General features: G+C 38.0%; 1 protein-coding gene across 4 annotated transcripts in view; it reads right to left on the bottom strand.

The window, feature by feature from the left end:
* R3HDM1 (R3H domain containing 1) overlaps positions 1 to 23,812 on the bottom strand; it is a 196,589-nt gene that overhangs the window by 86,798 nt on the left and 85,979 nt on the right. For 2 of the 4 annotated variants that reach the window (XM_054722821.1, XM_054722822.1), the window contains exons 4-7: positions 15,890 to 16,004; positions 13,735 to 13,813; positions 3,294 to 3,353; positions 3,065 to 3,205 (exon numbers count right to left, since the gene is read on the bottom strand). In XM_054722821.1, coding sequence (XP_054578796.1) covers positions 3,065 to 3,205; positions 3,294 to 3,353; positions 13,735 to 13,813; positions 15,890 to 16,004 — 395 coding nt within the window. Of the gene's footprint in view, positions 1 to 3,064; positions 3,206 to 3,293; positions 3,354 to 13,734; positions 13,814 to 15,889; positions 16,005 to 20,666; positions 20,757 to 21,218; positions 21,261 to 23,812 lie in introns of all 4 variants that reach the window. The other 2 variants (XM_054722824.1, XM_054722823.1) reach the window with 2 other exon arrangements.

Here is a 23,812-nt window from a genome sequence, read left to right as displayed (position 1 = left end):
ATCATGTTACACCCCTATAGTACTGGGTTTGGTGTTATATAATTGAAAGTAATAAAGTATTTGTGGTTGCCTGACCAGTGTGGCTCAGTGGCTGAGCGTTGACCTATGAACCAGGAGGTCCCAGTCAGGGCACATGCCGAGGTTGATGGCTCAATCTCCAGTAGGGGGCATGCAGGAGGCAGCTGATCCATGATTCTCTCTCATCGTTGATGTTTCTCTCTCTCTCCCTCTGAAATCAATAAAACAAATTTTTAAAAATATACTAAGTAAGTGAAACAGAGAGCAGATCTCCACATAAAATTATATTCAGAACTAAAGAGAAAAATACAGGGTAAAAATAGTTTCATGACCAAACTGATGAGAAAAAGACTGCTTTTTTTAGGAGTTTGAATGATTGTCTATGTAGTTCTGACAATGGCAGTATGTTGTTATTTCTGTCACATGATTGCCCTGTTTACTTATATAAATTATTTTTGTAGCTAATTAAAGTCACATTTTCTTATTCAAGGAGTTTATACTTGGGTAAGAGAGTGTCATTCCAAAGTGAACTATTAAGATTTAACCAACGGCCTGGCAACTTTTCTAAGAGCAGCTGGATCCCCACACCAAATAGCATTAGCAGGCATTTCAGCTAACCTTAAGACTGTCTTACCTCTTTTTTTTTATATAGATGCCTGAATTTATTGCCCTGCAATCGCCAACTTCCCGCTCCATTGAGACACCCCAGTGGACACCGGGTTGTTGACATCCACAACACCACTGGTTCAAGGCTGGAGCGGGTAATCTGCCTATGAGGAAAAGGTAAGTTTGTTTTTATTCAATGTGGAGTAGATCTCTAAGGTTTTCTGATTTATAACCTTCATATTGCAGAAGATACAAGAATACAGTGTAACTTCAGTGATTCAAATGTCTAGTTATAATTATGCTACTGATCTATTCTTTTTTTAGTACATCACAAACATCTGTGTTTAGCTAAACTTCTGAAAACCTTGATGAAGAAAACCCTAAAGCTTTCTGACATCATTCATAGCATTCAAATAACTGAAGTTACACTGTATTGAAAACCTTAGAGAGTCACCAGTCGAAATGTTAGTTGAAATGCCTGCTAATGTGCATGTGATTGGGTATCCAGCAGTTCTGAGTAATGTTGAAAGGTATTGGTTAGATTAATTAGAGTTCTATTCACCTGCAGTCCAACTCAAGCTATAGTTACTATCTTACATTAGCCATGATGTAACTAATTGGGAAAAGACTAATTGATGGGGATATTTAAAAAAGACTAAGGGATGGGCAGAGGAAAATTAAATCAGATTCACACTTGCAGGTAAAATTGAATCCCCAAGAAAGATAGAACTGTTTCAAAGACCTTTATCTTCATTAATTTAATCTTAGTTGTAGGAACAATCATGTAAAAATACTAAGTTCCATCAATATATGTATTATGTTGACAACATTCTATTTAAAACAGAAGAAAACCAACATAGTTCCAACAAACAAAATGGCAGCTACAAGGGTATCCTATATAATAAAAGGCTAATATGCAAACTGTCCCCTCGGGGGTTCGACCAGGAGTTCGATGGGTCACTATGACGTGCACTGACCACCATGGGGTGGCATGGAACATGGTGGGCGACCAGTGGCAGCTGCGGCGGTGGGGCGCTGAGGGAGTGAGGAAAGGAGGAGGCAGGACCTCATGGTGGCTGTGCACGGGTGGCGAGGGAAGGAGTAGGTGGGGAGGAAGGGAACCTGATTGGCCCTGATCAATGGCCAGGCCTAGGGGCCCTGCCTGTGCACTGGGCCTCTAGTAGGACATAAGTGAATTAAATATAACCATGCAAACCAAAAGGTTCATAGATCAGACCCGGAGAAGTCTAGCTTCAACAAAGGCAGGAAAATAATGAATGTTGCATTATTTATGGTAGTGGTTGGCAAACTCATTAGTCAACAGAGCCAAATATCAACAGTACAACGATTGAAATTTCTTTTGAGAGCCAAATTGTTTAAACTTAAACTTCTTCTAACACCACTTCTTCAAAATAGACTCGCCCAGGCCGTGGTATTTTGTGGAAGAGCCACACTCAAGGGGCCAAAGAGCCGCATGTGGCTCGCGAGCCGCAGTTTGCCGACCACGGATTTATGGCATCTGTAGTTGACTGCTGCTCAATACCACAGACTCACTGTTGTCACATAAACTGATATAGAAAATTCTATTGATGGGCAGATCACCACCAAAGTATGAATTTTAGCTGAACTCAATTAGTTGTTTTAGGATCAACTTTACAAATAGGCAGAAGAGGTGATTTGTAGATGTTATAGTTTTTGGTGCCTCTGCATTGGGCCTTTTGCTGCCAAATGTCAGCACTGATGATCTATTTCACCAATAGTATACAGCTATCACTTTATAAAGGAAATGGCTTTTCTTAACTCCTTACAAATTTTTCTCAGGAAATTATATATAGCCCAGAAGGTGGACTCAACATTATTAACCAATGAGATATATAGCAGAAAAGGAGCAAAACCAGAAGTGGAAAGGATGGTAAAGTGACAGAAGATTAAAGGTGATAGTGTCCAAATTTGCTTCCCCTCATCCCCCAATTTGCCTGAGGTTGGACATAGCTATCTAAATTACATTAATTTAAAAATCCATAAGAGAATGGTTATCAAACATCACTGATATTATGACCTTTGAGGGGTTTTTTGCTGTTGCTTTTTAAAACCAGTCCTCATTCATCTACCTCATTTCAGTTCAGACTGAAGTGCATTTTATTTTATTTTTGTATAGCAAAGGTGGAATTTATGGAAGAACAAGCACAGATTCCCATGTGGGGAGGGGGAAAGAGTAGCACAGCACACTCCCACATGGGGAGGGGGAAAGAGTCACCCAGACTGGTGCATTTTAAATCCAGTGATCTAAAAGTATTTTTTGATCCAATCGTGTAGGGTTATTATGGAGCTTAATTAGGTTGCTAAAACATAAGGAAAACCTCAGGTAAAAAGGTGCTGTAAAAAGAGAAAGTACTGTCACACACACATATAATGTGTACCGACATTTCTTAATACTTACATTCTTGTATTGCTAGTTTTGTTTACTATGACAGACTTCCCACTCTGATCAACATTGTGGTCTAACCCAAAGTAAGCGGCTACTCTGTGTAACAGCATCCTATGGTAAGATGTCATGGGGGGGAATTTCTTACGTGGAGACCTAGAAGTAGAAAAAAACACACACGAATTTAGTAAATCAAGGAGAAATGTGATGACGATTTTTTTTCTTGTTAAATGTCAGGACTTACTCATTATTACCAATGAAATCTAAAATTTCTTGTTCCAATTTCAACAGCATCATTCTGTCCCTGAAACAAAATATGAAGACTTATATGTAAAATTTAACACTGAAATAATAAATGTTGAACTTATACTACTAAGTATTTGTCTTAATAATTGTACATTGAGTACTGTCACAAGCTTGATGCTAAAATATTTACATGCTTTCTAAAAATGTAATGTTTTAAAAAAATAAAAGATGACTTATTTTAGTTTAAATTTTTATTATGGAAAATTTCATGCCTACACAAATGTAGAGGGAACAGTGTAATGAACTTTAATATAGCCATCACCCAACTTCAACAACTATCGACATGTTGTCATTCTTGCAATAGATTTTGACTCCACTATCACTATATTGGACTCTGTTCTGTAAATATATGTTGATAACAAGAGCATATTAGTATTTACTTCCTTATTACTCAATAAAGCTGATAGCAAGAAAATAGACATCTTTACATAGATGCGTGATTGTGTGATCATGCTGAACACCACAGAAACAATACTCTAGAGAACATGAAGTGCCAGTAATAACTCCTATGGGAATTCTAAGCTAGTATATAAATGGAGCTATAGCAGAAAAGTATGAACTACATTACCAACTTTAACCCTGAAGTAGAGGACTTTTCAAATCATTCTGTAAATTGCTATTATATATTTTTAAGACTTTTGGGAATTTTGCCCATAAAAATAAAAATGAGCCAAAAGCCTCCATCAGGTAAAATAAATAGACTCTAGTAAGTATCTGCATGTGCTCCTGTTTAGATCACTAGGGGCTTATTTAGTGCACTTAGGCTGTAGCAAATTAATGGCACCTCTCCCTAAAGGACCTCCTTGCTCACTCACCAAGAACGTGGCTCAAGAGAGTATTCCTGTGTTCAGTATAAGTTTCATGTGCATGTGGGAACAAAACAAAACAAAACAAAACAAAAACAAAGCAAAACAAAACCTCATAGAAACTTAAAGCTTGAAGTAGCTTTACAGATCATTTAATTGTGTTCCCCAAATTTTATAGATCTATAAAACTAAGCCAAGCGGTTACTGTTTTCCTCCCAAATAAATGTATCTTCCTTTGTTCCCCACTTATTTACTGATTGATTGACTTAAAATTTTTTTTTTTATTGATTTCAAAGAGAGGAAGGGAGAGGGAGAGAGAGACAGAAACATCAATGATGAGAGAATCATCGATGGGCTGCCTACTGGGGACTGAGCCCACAATCTAGGCATGTGACCTTACTGGAAATGGAACTGTGACCTCCTGGTTCATGGGTCGATGCTCAACCACTAAGCCACACCGGGTGGGCCCCTACTGGGGACTGAGCCCACAATCTAGACATGTGACCTTACTGGAAATGGAACTGTGACCTCCTGGTTCATGGGTCGATGCTCAACCACTAAGCCACACCGGGTGGGCCCCCAAATAAAAGTTATTTAGATCCCTCTCAAATTCAAATAGAGGAGATGATACTCCCTGCTTAAGTTGCCTAAAATTCTATACATCAGCCTCCCACTACATAATAAAGTATCATAAAACTGAATACTATTTGACCATACATTTTAAAATATTAGTTGAAAAACCTAGAGAAAAACATGCTACCCTGGTGATTTTAAATCTAAAGCTGAATACAGGATTACATTTTAATATAAGTTCAAGCAACATTCAATTTTGCTCCCAAATTTGGTCCTCGTTTAGTATTCCCTGCTCCAGTGAGTGGCACCATCTTTCACCCAGAATATTATACTAGAAGCATTTTTGGCCCATGATAGTCCTTTTGTCTAATATTCCCATGCAGTTAATTACAACTGCAAAATTTATCTACGTTCTACCTATTTTCTTCTGTTTCCACTGCCAGTACCCGGGATCCTTGTAATCAGGATCTGTGGCTTAACTACAATACAACAGTAGTTTATTATATCTCCGTATCTTCCTTTGTTCCCCACAAATCTATTCTACCTAATAGACAAGCAAGTATGTCAAACTTGTGGCCCACAATGAATATTTTTGCAGCCCTGCCAATATAACAGTATGTAAGAAACGTTTTAATAAAAATTTCGTAACTTAATTTTTACAATATCCTGTTGTACATAATTATTAATAAGAAACTACAACGTTGACTAGTGACTAATTACTAAAATCGTGTTGCATTCATTTCCCTTATGTGCCTTACTTGCAGGTACACCATTTCTCTCCACTAATACTAGCAGCGAATATTTTAGCAGCCGATTGCCATGTCATTAGTCTTGGACTGACTTGCTTGGTGTAAGCAATAGAAAATATTTTGCTTTCGAAGAACAAGATGGCTTATGAATTTGTGCAGTAATTCAGTGTCTGGTAAGTTGATGTTCAAGAAAAAATATTAATTTTTATTAAAATGTTCTATTACTTTATGTTAACGATTACTCATTTATTTTAGCCCTTTGTACTCAGCATGTCTCTATCAAAATCAAGTGGTAGTAAAAATAAACGAAACATTGTTGACAAACATCGAAATTTACAAGAAAAGTGGGAATTGGAGTATTTTTGTTATGAAGTAAAAAATGAAATAATCTGCTTGATATGTAATAATGCTATTAGTGTACCAAAGTTATACATTGAAAATTGAAGCTTTTAGTTTTTTGCATCTCAGGCTAACAACCTGTCAAACAAGCTGCAGCTGGGTCAGGAAGCCCCAAACCTATCAATAAAAAGCCCAAGACCCAGCACCAGCACCAGCCTGCCTTGCTTCAGAGCTGCGCCTCATCTGGGCACTTCCAAACCTGATACAAAGAGGAGGAATCTGCAGATCTCTCTGTAGCTCCTGCTGGGTGGCCCCAGGCAGTGGCTGACTTTGACCTCCCTGGTGACCCAAGAGCCAGTGTATCCAGTGGTCAGTGTCAGACCACATCAGATTACAACTCTTCACATCCATAAGCAACAACCTCAAGGGGCAGACTCAGTGAGCACCAAAGCCCCACTGAAGCAAGTCTTGCTCCATAAGAGTATTTCCTGCACAGCAGCTCTCCCACTGGTCCCTACAGCTGTATTCCCAGCTGGTCCCTACAGCCAATTGGCCTGGAGGTCAATTCCTCTCAGTGACACTAACAGCAATCAAGGAAGGCTTAAATACAACAAGACTGTGCACACAGCCCACAAAGGGGTGCACCTAGAATGTCCACCTCAGGTGATTGGGAAAGCTGAGCCACTGGGCCCTATGGAACACCTACTACAAAAGGCCACTCTATCAACTCAAGGAGACTTAGCAGCTCTACCTAATACACAGAAACAAACACAGGGAAGCAGCCAAAATGTGGAGACAAAGAAAAAGGTCACGAATGAAATGAAAGGAGGCAAACTACTGGGTATAGAGTTCAAAACCACAGTTATAAGGTTACTCAAGAATCTTCTAGAAATCTCCAAGGGACTTAGTGAGACTTTCAAGGATCTTAGTGAGAATGCCAAAAAAAAAAAAAAAAAAAAGGAAAAGGACCAGTCAGAAATTAAGCATGCACTGACTGAAATATACAGGGATTCAATAGTATACTAGAGGATCCTGAGAATCAAATCAACGATTTAAAATATGAGGAAGCAAAAAAGACCCAACCAGAAGAGCAAAAAGAAAAAATAATCCAAAAATATGAAGATAGTGTAAGGAATCTCTGGGACAAATTCAAGTGTACCAACATGCGAATTATGGGGGTGCCAGAAGAGAGAAAGCAAGATATTGAAAACCTATTTGAAGAAATAATGACAGAAAACTTCCCCTACCTGGTGAAAAAAATAGACTACAAATCCAGGAAGCACAGAGAACCCCAAACAGGAGGAACTCAGAAAGGACCAACCACACCAAGACATATCATAATTAAAATGCCAAGGGCAAAAGACAAAGAGACAAAGAGAGACTCTTAAAAGCAGCAAGAGAAAAGCAGTTAGTTACCTACAAGGGCATGTCCATATGACTGTCAGCTGATTTCTCAACAGAAACTATGCAGGCCAGAAGGGGGTGACAAGAAATATTCAAAGCAAGAACCTACAACCAAGATTAGTCTACCCAGCAAAGCTATCATTTAGAATTGAAGGTCAGATATAGAGCTTCAGAGACAAGCCAAAACTAAAGGAATTCATCACTACCAAACCAGTATTATATGAAATGCTGAAGGGTATTCTTTAAGAGGAAAAAGAAAAAGGTAAAGATAAAAAATATGAACAACAAAGTGGCAACAAATACATATCTATCAACAATTGAATTTAAAAATCAAACGAATAAAAAATCTGATGAGCAGAATAAACTGGTGAATCTAATAGAATCTGGGGCATGGAAATGGAACAGACTGACAATTCTCAGAGAGGAGGTGTGTGGGAAGAGATTAGATAAATTATGCATATATGCATTACCCATGGACACAGACAATAGAGTGGTGAGGGCCTGGGGTGGGATGGGAACCAGATGGAAGGGAACTATTGGGGGGAAAAAGAGGAACATCTGTAATAATCACAATAATAAAGATTAAAAAGAGAAAACAAAACAAAACAAATACACGTGAATACATGTCATTGCCTTGATTAAATATTTATCACAGGTTTCCACTGCTCTTAGGTTAGAATTGAACATCAGAAATGTGACTTCCAGGCCGGCATAATTTGGTCTTTGCCTACTTCTTTAGCCTAATCTCCTACCCTTCCTCACAAAACCTATCATCTTGGCTTCTCTCTGCACATGCCCAACTCCTTCCTTTCTTAGCTTTTTCAACATGCTGTTTCCTTTGCCTAAAACAACTTCTTATATTCTTTCTTAGACAGTTTCTTTAATACTTTTCTTTAATAGCATTTATCACAGTGATCATTATATAGTTATGTGAAGTATATCTCTTATACACTAACTAGAGGCCCGATTCATGAAACTCGTGCACTGGGGTGTGTGTGTGTGTGTGTGTGTTCCTCAGCCCAGCCTGCACCCTCTCCAATCTGGGACCCCTCTCACAATCCAGGACTGCTGGCTCCCAACCACTCGCCTGCCTGCCTGATTGCCCCTAACCACTTCTGCCTGCCAGCCTGATCACTCCCTAACCACCCCCTGCCAGCCTGATCGACACCTAACTGCTCCCCTGCCGGCCCGATTGCCCCTAACTGCCCTACCCTGATGGCTCGGTAACCCCTAACTGCCCTCCCTTGCCAGCCTGGTCACTCCTAACTGCCCTCCCCTGCTGGCCCGGTCATCCCCAACTGCTCTCCCCTGCATGCCTGGTCCTCCCTAACTGCCCTCCCCGGCAGGCCATCTTATGGTGGCCATCTTGTGTCCACATGGGGACAGCCATCTTTGACCACATGGAGGTGGCCAATTTGTGTTAGAGTGACAGTCAATTTGCATATTACTCTTTTATTAGATAGGATTGTAGGTGAAAAAGAAAAAGGGATCAGAGGCAGGCAACTTATTCAGCATTCATAAGACAGTGTAAATGTAAATTGGTTTCCTGGACCTGACCTAAACAGCAGGCATATATAGAAAGCATAAAGTACTGATACATGCTACAACATGGATAAACCATAAAAATATTATGCTAAGGGGATGACGCTAGTCACAGGAACACACACACACACACACACACACACACACACACACACACACACAATTCACATGCGATTTCCAAAACAGGAAAATCTGTACAAACAAGCTTGATTAGCACTCAGGGCATAGAGAGGTAATAGCACAGGGTATGGGTTTCTTTTTGGGGTGATGAAAACTTTCTATAATTGACTATAGTGATGGGTGTTGCACATATCTCTGAGTATATTAAAAGCCCATTAAATTTTATAATTTAAAAATTCATATGCAGATAAAAAGCTTTGCATTTATATGTGGAGGAAAACAGAACTGTATAATAGAAAAATATTTTGAAATGTATAAAAATAGATTTCCAGTCTTGGTCCTTATTGATGTCGCCTATATGTTCAGCAGAATGAAAATTTCTGCCTGTTTAGGATCCTATCGTATTTTATTCAAACTACTTATGTATTCTACCTTCTCCCTTATTCCTCAAACCTCTGAGTTCTAGTTTCCACAATCTTCCTTCATATGAAACAGCTTGTTAAAATAGCTAATAATTACTTCCCCATGACTTTCTAGAATTATTTGCCACATACCTCCCTGATAGAGCCAGTGTGTACAATCTTGTCTTTCTTTGAGTATATCACTTCCCCTCACACACTACTATGCCTTGGCAGTGCTCTTTACCTCTACCTGGAATGCCTTTCTCATGCTTCTCTGTATAGATAGTTCCCATTTAAAGCACTCTGATTTCAAGACTCACCTTGGGCATTACTTTTCAGTGACACCTTCACATATCCTTTCAAACAAAGATTGGGGACCTCCATTCTCTTTTATAGCCCCTTGAAAAGTTATTTCACATCTATTTTAACTAGTGTCTCGGTGCAGATTCACGTACATTGAAAAGAAATTAATTAGAATATTTTAATATCACTATCTGCCCTTTCTCTATAATAGAAGTGTCAACCAAATTCATGACCGACAATGACAGACTGAAACACATGCGTGTGATTGGTGCCAGCGAGAGTTTTACATGATTCGTATGCACAAGTCAACTTAGCCTTTTATCTCTATAGAATAAAGTTGCTTGATTAGACCTGCTTTCTGATTTAGCTGAACTTTTTCCAGCCAAGTGAAGCTCCCCAACTTCTCTTTTAGGTAATTGTCAGCAACACAGCATTAAATATCAACATGAAGCAGATTATCATTATAGGTCATGCAGGGAGAACTAAGGGTAAAATATTTAACTGCAGCAGCGTTTGACTATATTCTGCTCAGTGAGAAAACCTGAAGTCATTTTCAAGGTCCACCATTCCTTACTTCTTTTTAGTTGGGTCAAGTTTCTAAACTTTCTAAATCTCGGTTTTCTGGCTAATAAAAAGAAAATAGGATTCACCAAGTCTCCTATCTACCTACTCCAGGACTTCTGTGAGGACCGAATGAGATAAGGCATGGGAAAACACTTCACAGACATTTGGTTAAAGTATGAAATATTTCCACCTGGCTATAAAGCAAGTCGTGTTTCTGAGCTGAAGAAACTCCAAGGAGGCTAGTCACTAGGGAGAGGAAGCTGGGTGTTGCTATGTGACATCATTACCCAGCGCCCATAGGGACCGTTTCTGGGCTGGGCTGGGCTGTGGGCCGCATTTTGCACCATGGGGTCTTGGAACCATTGGCTGCGATTTGGTGGACTGTTGCTCCGGGGTGGTGGTGGGGCCTGTGACCCACTTGGGGGAAGCTGAGTATTGGTTTGTTGGTGCCCCGCGGTGCCGTTTATTTTTAAATGGCCAGTGTGCATCATGGCAGCTCCTGCATTAAGTGTTTGCTCCCTGGTGGTCAGTGCACGTCATAGCTACCAGTCGGATGGACACTTAGCCTTTTATATATATAGACAAAAGCCCCGGCGCACGAAATTCGTGCGTGGGTACGGTCCCTGGGCCTGGAATGTGATCAGGGCCATCTTCCCCAGCTGCCAGCAGCCAACCCCACCCTCCGCCACCACCCAACCCCGGTTCGGGCCATCGGAGCCTGCCAGCCTGGGGGGAGGGACCAAGAGGTAAGCTGTTCCCGCCCACTTGCCGGCCCCAACTCTGCTGCAGGTTGCCCTCTGTGTGTGGGGTGACGGGCTGGGTGTGGGTCTTGGCCTGGCGCCTCCCACGTCCCCGACCACCCACCTCTGATTCTGGGTTCACCATCGGGTGATGGGAGCCTGCCGGCTGGGGAAAGGGACCAAGAGGTGGTCAGTGTGCCTCACAGTGACTTGTTGAGCAGTTGTTATGGTCATTCCGCTGTTAGAGTCAATTTGCATATTACCCTTTTATTATATAGGCTTATATATCATGAGTTTATTCTAGCAGAGAGACAGTGGATAATTTAGGGGAAGAGATGATATCTTGCTCATCTTTATAACTAGAGGCCTGGTGCACAAAATCGTGCACTGGCTGTGTGTGTGTGGGGTGGTCCCTCAGCCAGGGCTGCACCTTCTCGCAGTTTGGGAGCCCTCAGGGGAAGTTTGACTGACGGCATAGGCAGTTGGACATCCTTAGTGCTGCCCCGGAGGTGGGAGAGGCTCTCATTACCGCCACTGCACTTGCCAGCCGTGAGCCCGGCTTCTGGCTGAGCGGTGCTCCCCCTGTGGGAGCGCACTGACCACCAGGGGGCAGCTCCTTCATTGAGCGGCTGCCCCCTGCTGGTCAGTGCACATCATAGTGACCAGTCGTTCTGCCGTTCGGTCGATTTGCATATTAGCTTTTTATTATATAGGATTTTAAGCACAACACTTAGCACATGGCTGATGCTTAAGAAATGCCTGTTCATTAGATTCCACATGAATGAAATCATATGGTACTTGTCTTTCTCTGATTGGCTTATTCCACTTAGCATAATGTTTTCCAGGTCCATCCATGATGTTGTAAAGGGTAAAATTTTCTAGAATTTAATAAACAAACAACCACCAAGCAAAATAAGAGACAGATTCATAGATAGAGAGCAGGTAGACAGTTTTGGTGGGAGGTGGGGTATTGGGGGATGGGTGGAGGTTTGAGCAAAAAAGAAAAAGAGAGAGAAATCATGGACATGAAAAACAGTGGTGACTGTGGAAGAGGGCATAGAGGGGATAAATGCAATGGAAAAAAAATAATGCCTGTCCAATAGAATAATGATTTCATCTTTATTTTGGGACTTAAAATAAAAAAGTCAGGCAAAGTTGACTATCTTCTTCCTCATGTCATACCTATGCTCCTTCAATCCCCTTTTCATTTAGGCAGTTCTCCTTTGGAGGTCTATTTTAAGTGTAAAATAGAAAATCAAGATGGCACTGAATACAATAAACCCTGAATTAAAATAAAGGTTTATCTTTAGGTATGATATAAATCTCAGTGAGACTAAAGAGAGCTAGCTGTTCATGATTTCTTCCATGTGCACATACCCAATGAAACTGTTTTCTTTTTATTGCAATGTATGTAAAATAACTCCCACTCTGGGAAGTTAACACTTAGAGGATGGGTTCTTAACCTGGGAGTCTTCTACCTCATGAAAGCATTGGTGAAATATTTTGTGGATAAGCCCTTTTGTGGGAAATACCTGAAAGGGGTCAATGACCTGCCAAAAAGTGAAAATCTATTTATTCATTATCCTGGTAAACAAAGGATTTCATAATTGGTTAGTCACTCAAATAAGCACATTAAAAATCATAGGGTTGAAGGTTTATAAACTAAGAAAAAAGGAACAAATATTCTCACTTTAAGTTTAAAAACTCATAAATGAATACACTAAGTTCTTGTTCAGTTGGGTGCATTATCCTGAGAATATTTTCCTCCATCTTTTCTTTTCATGATTAACCCTTTGCACTTGCTTGCTTTTTTCTCGATTCTTTTATTCTACTCGGGATTTAATTTTTAAATACCCCAGATTTTACAAAGCGCGGCAGTAGAATAAAAAACTGGAGTTTCTTTTCATACAAACTTATTTATTTGGATTTTTTTATATTTCAAATTATTGATACATTCAAAGAGTATAAAAAGAGCTGCTACTGATGCTAATCGTGTCGAGTCACACTCGACATCCGAGTGCAAAAGGTTAATGTTAACTCTGCATTTCAATTGAGTCAAAATTTCTTGGTAATTCTGTGTTTCCCAAAATTCCTACATACAGTATAAATTATTTTTATATCACGCTGAAACACATATTGCAAAAAGATATTTACACATGTGCATCTAGAAGACCACCAACATTATAACCCTAAGGATCTAAAATGTTTCTGGTGTACTTCAAACACTGCAATCTTATTCTAATACTAGAGGCCTGGTGCACGAAATCAGTACATGGGGGTGGGGGGTGGGAAGGTGGCCCTCAGCCCTGCCTGTACCCTCTCCAATCTGGGACCCCTTGGGGGATGGCCAAAATCCAGGACTGCTGGCTCCTAACCACTTGCCTGCCTGCCTGATTGACCCTAATGGCTTCTGCTTGCCAGCCTGATTGCCCCCTAACCACTCCCCTGCCGGCCTGATAGCCCCCAAATGCCCTCCTCTGCCGGCTTGATGGCCCCCAACTGCCCGCCTGATCACCCTCAACTGCCCTCACCTGCCGGCCTGATTGATGCCTAACTGCTACCCTGCCAGCCTGATTGCCACCAACTGTCCTCCCATGCCGGCCTGATCGTCCATAACTGCCCTCCCCTGCTGTGACCCGCCTCCTCCGCTGGGCCCTGTCTCCACTGTGCGCGTGGCCATCTTGTGACAGCCATCTTGTGACATTAGGGCATAATGCATTAGGGTGTGACGACCACCTAGGCTATTATTAGTATAGATTCTAACTCAGTAATGGAGACACACATAGCAAATTATGGTATTCTAAAAGCAATATTAAACCTTATAAATTTAATTTTTACCTGGGATTGTTTTTTAATGTATTTACTAAAAATTCATGTAGATCTATGCCAGTTGAATCAGTGTATTCTTGACTGGAATCTAAAAAAACAACACAAAAGCACAGTATAAAGTTGTTTGAAAATAAATCCCATTCCTTTTTACACATGATACATACCTTAAATAAAATGAGGTGCCCCACATTGAACAAGATTAACGAAGTAGGAAAAGGAAATTTATGATGAAGTCAGATGGCTACTATTTTCCTATTCCCATATAATGAACAGATGTAAGTTTACATAACTGCATGTACATGCACATTCTTAAAAAAATTTATCTCTCGCCTGGCTGGAGTGGCTCAGTTGTTTTGGTGTCCCTTTGTGCATTGAAAGGTCACTGGTTTGATTCCGGGTCAGGGCACATGCCTAGGTTGCAAGTTTGATCTTGTTGGGAAGCCTTTGGAAGGGAACTGATCAATGTCTCTCTTTCTGTCCTTCCCTTCTCCTTTCCCCCCTTACTGTCTCTAAGCATGTCCTTGGTGAGGATTAAAAAAAAATCTCTCAAACGTGACAGTTTAATTTACTCTGAACCCTTTAAAGATCCTTTTATATACTCACCACAATCCTCATTTTCTAAAATGCCTCCTTAAGTAAAAAAATTAGAACAATTTATTCAATTAACTACATTGGTAGCAAATTAAGACAGCTTAGTTCAGTTGTGAACAAAGATGGATAAAATAATTTGGAGGTAGATAGAAATTTTAGTTCTGAAAGAACACTAATTTAATTAGATATGATTAGGCCTATCACTAAAGGCTTGCTTTCAATATACTTAAAAAAATTTTTTTATGTTTATTTCTTCCCTTTATGCTGTTTATAATACTGATCAGCATAACTGAGTTTATAAATTAAAAAAGCATTTTTATAGATGTGCAATAGGTGATGGTGAAGCCCCTTAAAATTTATCATGAAAGATAAACATTCTGGTTTCCAAGAATATTTTTACTGGATACTGAATATTTAGCCATCAGCTTTTTTTTTTTTTTTTTTTTTTTTGAATCCTCACCTGAGGATATGTGTTTTGGTTTTTTAAAAAATATATTTTATTGATTTTTTTTTTTACAGAGAGGAAGAAAGAGGGATAGAGAGTTAGAAACATCGATGAAAGAGAAACATCAATCTGCTGCCTCCTGCACACCCTCTACTGGGGATGTGCCTACAACCAAGGTACATGCCCTTGACCGGAATCGAACCTGGGACCCTTCAGTCAGTCAGCAGGCTGACGCTCTATCCACTGAGTCAAACCAGTTAGGGCCTGGGGATATTTTTTTTTTATTGATTTTTTTTAGAGAGAGGAAGGGATAGGGATGAGGAGAGAGGAGGAGAGGGAGAGATAGATAGATGATAGATAGATGATAGATAGATAGATAGATAGATAGATAGATAGATAGAGACCAATTGTTCCCCCATACATGCCCTGACCAGGAATTGAACCCACCACCTTCTGGTATATGGGATGAGACTCCAATAAACTGAGTCACCTGGCCAGGGCATCAGCTCTTTGTATCATAAGGAATTAAGTAATATTTGTAGTGAAATCAGTATTCAAATTATAGTAATTCTATTATTTCAATAGGAGATAGACCAATAAGAGATAAAGACAGTTATCTTCCTCAGTGACTCTGCAATGTGTTGCAGTTTTTTAATTAATGTGTCTTACTGATGTTCAGAACTGTATTATTCCATTTTGCGCATATGAGCAAATACTATATTATCCCTTCATTCTCTTCTGTATCATATATATACTAGAGGCCCGTTGCATGATATTCGTGCAATAATAGGCCTTTCTTCCCCTGGCTTCGCTCCTGGTTGCCCAGGAGCCTGCAAGTCCCCGCTCCTGGCCGCAGTACTGCTCCTGTAGCTCCCTCCACGCCCCCCTACCCCTTATAGCAGGTGTCCTGCCCTACCCAGCAGCTCCGCGCCTGTATACGCAAATTAACCTGCCATCTTTGTTGGGTTAATTTGCATACTCACTCTTGATTGGCTGTGGGTGTAGCGGAGGTACGGTCAATTTACATGTTTGTCTATTATTAGGTAAGATGAGGGGTAAGGAATGTAATTACCAACAGTGACACTAAAATTTTGTTTTAAAAAAACAACACAAAAATAAATTGCAAACCTCTTGATAACATTTTTCTGGGTAACTTATCACTGGCTTTTTCTTTTTCTGCTTCATCTTTTGAGGGCTTCTCCTCTTTTTCAAATGATTGTGTTAACTGGATCTGAATTTTCTCCTGTTGGAAGGTAAAATCAGTTTAAATAAAAATATAGAGCAATTCAGTTAATACCACACACCTGTAGTAACACAAAAGTGTGTGGAGGGAAAAAAAAAAGAATATTATTATTTTATCTAATTAGATTCTTCTAAAGTAGAATACAACTTAAAAATATTTTTACCATATTTATTGAAGTCCAGATAGCAAAATTTAAAATGTTGACTATATCAATTGAAACATATCCTGGAAATTATTTTAGAGAAAATAAATGTTTTCTATAACAGTTTAAATGTATCTACTTGCAAAGCTCCTGGAGAATCAGAACCAAGGTATTTTTAACCTATTTTTTGCAATGGAGATGCCAAGCAAAGGTATAAGAATTATCATCAATCATGACAACAGGAAGACATAAGTATCAAATCAATACTTAGTAAAAAGTACTTTTCTTGAGGGTGGGGGAAGAGAGAGATAGGTAAAATCTTATATTCCTTCATTCTCTTGACATATAAAAAAAATGTAAGTACAAAATATCCAAAACCAAATTTACATGACTTTTCATTATTTGAGATTTATATATCACTGTTCTTCCTCAATAACCACAAAGTTTATAAAGATTTCAAGCAAGACTGCTTTCCTTCATGATACGTAGTAATTCACTGTAAAGTAACCATATTGTATAAGACTAAAAAGGAGAACTAATTCTACATTTCATTTTTAAAACAATCTCATTACATGCAATTTCAGAACCCAAAGGAAGTAGTGAAAATTAATTCATATAGCCTAAAATGGTAAATGTCACACAGCTGTTTATTCAGGCAAAGTTATCAAGAAAGGCAGAATAACTTCCAGACCATTTCTAGTAAAGATAAAGGTGTAGTTTAATTGTAGACTAAATTACACTGTTGTCCATAGTGATGAAAAACATCAATCAATTACTGCTCTTCTTTGGGAGATGTTTGGTGGTGGTAATAAATGCAGTAAGTCAATATCAAAGGGAATATAAATTTCAGTGTTCTTAAACTTTCAGCCATCAGGATTTCTGTTAAACATCTCTGACCCCCCACACCACAAAATTTTTTTGAAATAGTAATTGGCAAAAAATTTCAGGTCAAATATAGTATTTTTTCCTATAGGTTTGCTGAGTGCTATTTTCATCTCTTCAATTCTGCTTCCCCTTCCATCTCAGTTCAAATTTATGTTCAGAATATAGTGCAAAAGCTATGTACTGGCAATTTTCACTAAAATTGATGAACTTTATACATTCATCAACTGATAATCATTTTTCTCATTATGACTAATTTTCCTTTTTTAAAATTAAATTTATCAGGGTAACATTGGTTAATAACATTATATAAATTTGAGGTATAAAACTTTATAATGTATCCATATACTCTATTGTGTGCTCACCACCGGAAATCTAGTCAGTCTCCTCACCCGAGGATATTTTTCCATTGATTTTCAGAGAGTGGAAGGGAAGGGGGGGTGGGGAGAGAAAGAGAGAGAGAGAGGAATAGCAATATCAATGTGAGAGAGACACATCGACTGGTTGCCTCTGCATGTGAAACAACCATGGCCAGGGATCGAACCTGCAACTGAGGTACGTGCCTTTGACTGGAATCGAACCTGAGATGCTTCATTTCAAAGGTCAATGCTCTATCCACTGAGCCAAACCAGCCAGAACTGTTTGTTGCTTTTTTGTGAAATGATATGGTTCTTGTCTTTTTCCACTTGACTTATCTCTTTAGCATAATATTCTCAAGATCCCTCCATGTTGTCTTATGACTCATTTTCTAATCTACTTTCCTTATTTTTAAAATAACTGTAAGATAGATATTTAAAAATGAATCCCAGAAGTATGTTTTGGAAGTAGAATATTAGAAGAGTTCCTGACTTACAGCTTCTATTCCTGTTACTCAAGGATAATCTATGAAATCCAGGTTGGAAGAAAAGATTTCACATTTAGACCGCAACAAAAGGCACTCCCAATGACTATCAGGTTTCATTTCTAAATTCTTCTACTAAAGTTGTATATTATAATTACAGATATTAAACTATTTTATCAAGATGAATTGTATTTAAAAATCTTGAGGCTTAATGTACTGAGGTCTGGCTTCAGTTGATACCGAGACCTTGTTTTCATTAGCAAATAAACAAGGCATATTTTAAATGCTGAAATTCATACATAAACTTTCTGACTATAAATAAGCAACATCTCCATAGGAAGTTGTAACTTCTTTACTCTTCTTCACTCAGCCATTGACATTTGTTACTGGTCACTTACCTCTCATAAGCTCTCATTAGACACAAGTAACATCTCTCTTTTAATTGCTGCTCAACCTTTTGACTAATGTGATTTACTCCAGATTAATTCCTCAAAAATCACATTCTTAACCAAGCATTATTAGTTGGAAAGTGTCTCTACCATCAAGTATTAGATACTAGGACACTTCATGAGAAATAATTTATTTTCCTATTTCCATTCAGGTGCAATTTAGTTAATTCAAGACTTGGAAAAAGTTCAGTAAAAGGGTAAAAGTAGGCTATTATTTCAAAAAACAAAAATTACTGTATTCAAGAGAAATTGAGAACAAATGTATTAAGTGGAATAACAGCTCTTTGAACTATGAATGCAAAAATTATTAACTGAGATCAACAGTATATACATTAATTTATAACAGACACTCCTGATATTATTTTTTTCCCATATAAATTTTCACTAGCTAAATTTATGTAGCACTAAAAGAATTTCGCTCCAATATTTTTCAGATAGGTAAAATGTACTGAAAAAACAAACAAACAAAAACCCTCCCAAAAACAATCACATTATAGTTTTTCTCAAAAAGAATGCATTTTTCTGTATAAACAGTCTTATGAATGCCTGACCCTTCTCATTTTTTCAATCTCCTTGGACTAATTAGTCCATGAGGCTAGGATGGTATAACATTTTGAACAACAGAAAGAAGAAATACATTAAAAAAAATTATATTATTCTACCCTGGACAGGCATAGTCTTTACTCTAATTTGTACAAAAGAACTTTTTAAAATTGCTATTTCAAAAACAATTTTATTAAATTTCTTTCAGAGTGTATCATAACTCTTCAGCCTTATCAACAACCATGCAAAAGCCAAAGGCTAATATTTGAAAATGTTCTCAGGCAATAGTTCTTAGTAAATCCATACACAAATATTAGTAAAATATTTTGACTGTATTTCTACTTTTTCTTAGAAAATTGTTATTTTATTGTTAAAAAATATTTACTTTATAGAATGAATGCATATAGCTTTCTTCTGTTTTTATATTGTAAATAAATCACAAATAAATTCTGAATCCTATGTTCTTGACACTTAATCACAGTTCAAAAGAAATTGATTTTTTTGGTATTTTTTACTGACAAATAATCTATTTAAAAATATCCTCCCATTTAAAAAAATATTTTTATTGATTTTAGAGAGCGAGGGAGAGGGAGAGAAACATCAATGATGAGAGAGAATCACTGATTGACTGCTTCCTGCATGCCCCACACTGAGGATTGAGCCAACAAACTACAATACGCTCTGACCAGGAATCGAACCGTGACCTCCTGGTTCATAGGTTGACGCTCAACCACTGAGCAATACTGGCTGGGCCTCTGCTTACATTTTGGAAGCAAAGAAGTGGAGAGGGCATATTCTAAATATGTTACAACTATCTTCAATATGTAGAACAGGCTTTTAAGAATATCATCTTTTAAATAAAGGCAAAGCATAAGTCTTTGCCTGAATCAACAAATGTACAATTGCTATTTATTAAAAAAAAGAAATACAACTTATCATGGCCTTTTCCTTTCTTTCTTTTTTTAGTATGCTTCTTAAAGAGCCAAAATGTTGCCTCAGTTTTTTGGAAACTAATTGTTGGGATATAGGAGGATTTTATGTTGCTTAAACTCGTAAAAAGTAGAACAAGCCATTAACAGCCAAAGTTATCATCACAGACAAATACTGATAAAGAGTCCAAACATATTTAATATATAATGCCCATAAAAGAGAAGGCAAACATCAATCCACAGCTGAGATTAACAGAAAAGTAGTCATAGCATTAAAAATACAAAAAGGCAAACCAAACTGTCTGCTTGAATCTCAGTAGTTTTATATTTTACAAGCATAGACAGAAAAGGAATTAGAAGATTCAAGACAACTATTAGAGCCAAGCTAATATAAGAATTGGCTTCACCATGCATTCAGCTTAAGTAAAATAATATATCAGGTAGAAGTCTTGGGTAGTTTCCTCTTCACACACAAGCAGTATTTGACAAACTTAGAAAGGCCAAAATCAAAAGGGCAAATTTCATCACAATTCCACTAAGTGAAGGTACTACTCTATTACTTTTCCAAAATAACTTATAACTCCCTTATAGCCATATTCCCACTTAATTTTATTATCCCTAAGTTTTCCCAGAGAGAAATCATTATACTAAATCTTAGAGTGACGTAACAAGGTTTTCCCACTTTTCATGTGTATCTTGTATCATGTATTATCAAATGAATTCTCTTAGTAAAAACACATATAACACACACGCATGCACATACAACTTAAAAAAACTGATTTCAGAGTGTATATATAACTTTTATTTAACCTTATGAAAAAATTTCTCCAGGAGGCAGGTTATTCCACCATGTCTGTAAATAATAATTTTTTTTACCTGGTTCTCCTGTGATCTCTCTGCTGTAGGGGGTGGTGGAGATTCTTCACATACTGCAAGGCTCCGAACTAGCTTTAACTTTGAGCTTGACTAAAGAAAAGTATTTAAAATTAACACTACATTTAAAAAATCTGGGGTGTATATCCAAAAGCCCCCTAGAGTTTCTTAAGTCTTTATAGTTTCTGCCACATATAGGCATAGGTGAAATGTGCAAGTTATATGTATCATTAGTTACCTCTAAAATCCATTGTTAAGAGGGAAAACAAACAATTGCAGTTTGGAAAATTATAGCAATAGCAAGAATGGGAATAATTCCAATTTCAAAACCCAAAGAATGGTGAGAAAGCCATTTTCTCTATAAAAAAACCATTAAAGGTACAAAAGCAATGCACAAAAGCAACTAGGCAAGACAAAACCCAAATAAAACAAAATAAGCTTTCTGCCCCAAACAAAATATGACAAAACTAAACTGATGCAGCGCTATATGAAAACAAGGATTCATCAAGCATGAAGGACGGCCCTTGGCATGCCAGCACAAAATATTTACTATACCTTAGACCTTTTTCCTGTCTGTCCAAAGGACTGCAATGGCCGCTGAATACACAAGAAAGATTTATATTAAATTTCATACTGAAACAAACTTTTCTTCTCAATTCATAATCCTAAACCACAGAGAAACTAACTGCACGAAGAATAGAAAATGAGGAAATCAAAGTTGGTTTTAAGTAAAAATGTACTGATTCCTCCCAAAAGCACCTGTAGAAGATTCTTTTAAAATCCTTCTGTGAAATGGCATTTTCTGTAAGTGAGCAAATTACCACAATTTCTGTGTTATCTGAGCTAAATGAAATTACAAGGTAACTTCTAAGGTAGTAGAAAAATAAAATATATTTATTCAGTATTTTATAACATATTACACTTTAGGCAAAGTTAGGAGGAAAAAACCCTACAAAAATCCTGAGGAATTTTAAGTAGCTGTACTCAGCAAAGTTCCAAACATACTAAGGAGAATGTTGCAAATGCACATTGAGTCAGAGTACAACCACCTATATTCTGAGCCTTTTCAGCCCCATGTGAAGTACATCACCAGTTTACTGGTCACAGAACCATGTTTGCCTGGTCCAGGGTAAGGCAATGAAGCAGATATAAAGAAAAGAGATCAAAGTTCCAATACACACGTCCAACATGATTGCCAAATCACCAATCACATGATTGGGGAACCCAATGGAGCAAAAGTTCTGTGTGTGATATCAGGCTTTGGTTTGGGAAAGAAGCTGAAATGACTCTAAACCAGAGCCAGATGGTTTTTAAACATGCTTTCCTTCCTCCAACCCCCTTCCAATCTACCTCTCTAACCCCAATCCCAAACAGTACTAGATCCAGGTACCTATCATTTATATTCATTAAAGCCAGGGAGCCAGTTTGGTACCAAACATAAAACAGATAAAAAGTCCTTAATATCTAGATCAGTATATTCACATATGAAAGAAGAGTCATCATGTCACTCTAACATCCAGAAGAGCCTTCCCTGCAGAACCAACAGAAATGAGAATCTGCAGTACCAGTGTTTCCTTTCCCTCGTTCTGAGCCCCAAGTTCTTGAGATAAGAGCATTGTATTTTTGGGATTCTGATCCTGGATTACCCACATTACATACAAATTAGCAGTAACAAACACAAAAGGAAAATAGAAAAAGGAATTTCCGTTTCTTACAGAGAAGAAAATAGCTTGTATACACCACATATACACATGGCCATACGGTCTAAGAGCTTCTGCATGTTGGTATTATCTTTTGTTTCGATTTACTCTATAATTTGTTCAAGAAAATTTCTAACTGTAGCTCATATCCAAAAATAGAATTAAAAGAAGTTATACTACATAGAGAAAGGACTTGAAGAGAAACTGGGAGAAAATCAATAGATGAATGCTAGCAAAAAGGCAGAAGAGAAAATAATTTGTGACTTACTCCTGCTCTCTGCTTCAATTCCTTACAATTTAAGTATCCAGGGTACATAACTTTCTGATAAAAATTTTTAAAATAAAAGAGATGATTAACTGTCAAGTAAAAACCGTATTCAAATGTAGAGTTGGATTTAAATTTCTGGCTTTGCTTATTAGTAGGTGACCCTAGTCAAGTTATTTCAATTTACTCGTGTTTTTTTTTTTTTTTAATGTTTTTATTGATTTCAGAGAGGAAGGGAGAGGGAGAGATAGAAATATTAATGATGAGAGAATCATTTATCAGCTGCCTCCTGCACACCCACCACTAGGGATTGAGTCTGCAACCTGGGAATCGAACCTTGACCTCCTGGTTTATGGGTCGACGTTCAACCACTGATCTACGCTAGTTGGGCCGCATTTTTTGGTTGTGAGCAGAAAGGCAAGTCAGATTCAAAGGGCAAGAAGGAACTGACACACCATTGCTTGCTTTGAAGATGGAGGGGCTCTGTGAGAAGGACTGCAGGCAGCCTCTAGGAGCACAGTGGCCCTTCGACTATAGTCAGTCAGGAAATGTGGACTCAGACCCACAACTGCAAGCAACTGAGTTCTGCCAATAACTGGAAGGAGCCCAGAAGCAAATTTCCCCCGTCTTCAGGTAAGGGCCCAGTCCAGCCAACACCTTTGAAATCCTAAACAGAGAGGTTACTTGAGCCCAAACTAATTTCTAATCTACAGATCTGATATCTACAACTGAGTTGATAATTGGGTATTGTGTTACACTCCAAGTTTGTGGTAATATGCTCTGCAGCAATAAAAAACTAATACACTACTTCATAAGTAAAGTATAAACTGCCAAAGTGGCATTATTCAATAAAAGTCACTATTTCATCTCAAATAGCAAAGAACCGAAATTACATAATATATACCAGAAAGCGTACCATACACACATGCACACATAACAAAGCAGAGAAAACAAGTTTGGTTTATTAAAGAAAATAACCTTTGTTTTATATTTTTGGTGTCAATTTGACAGCTAGATTTGGCTTTAAATAATAATTATTTTAAAAAATTAAGTCTTTATTCCCCCACTGACCCCTTCTAGACTGCTCCCATCACTCGCCCCAAGCTTTCACCACCCTACTGTCTGTGTCCATGGGTTATACATGTATGTATAATGCATACAAGTTCTTTGGTTGATCTCTTTCC

This window comes from Eptesicus fuscus, chromosome 11, assembly GCF_027574615.1.
Source record: "Eptesicus fuscus isolate TK198812 chromosome 11, DD_ASM_mEF_20220401, whole genome shotgun sequence".
NCBI classification, from domain to species: Eukaryota; Metazoa; Chordata; class Mammalia; order Chiroptera; family Vespertilionidae; genus Eptesicus; species Eptesicus fuscus.
The sequence above is the reverse complement of the archived record's forward strand: the minus strand, read 5'-3'. Positions and strand labels throughout refer to the sequence as shown.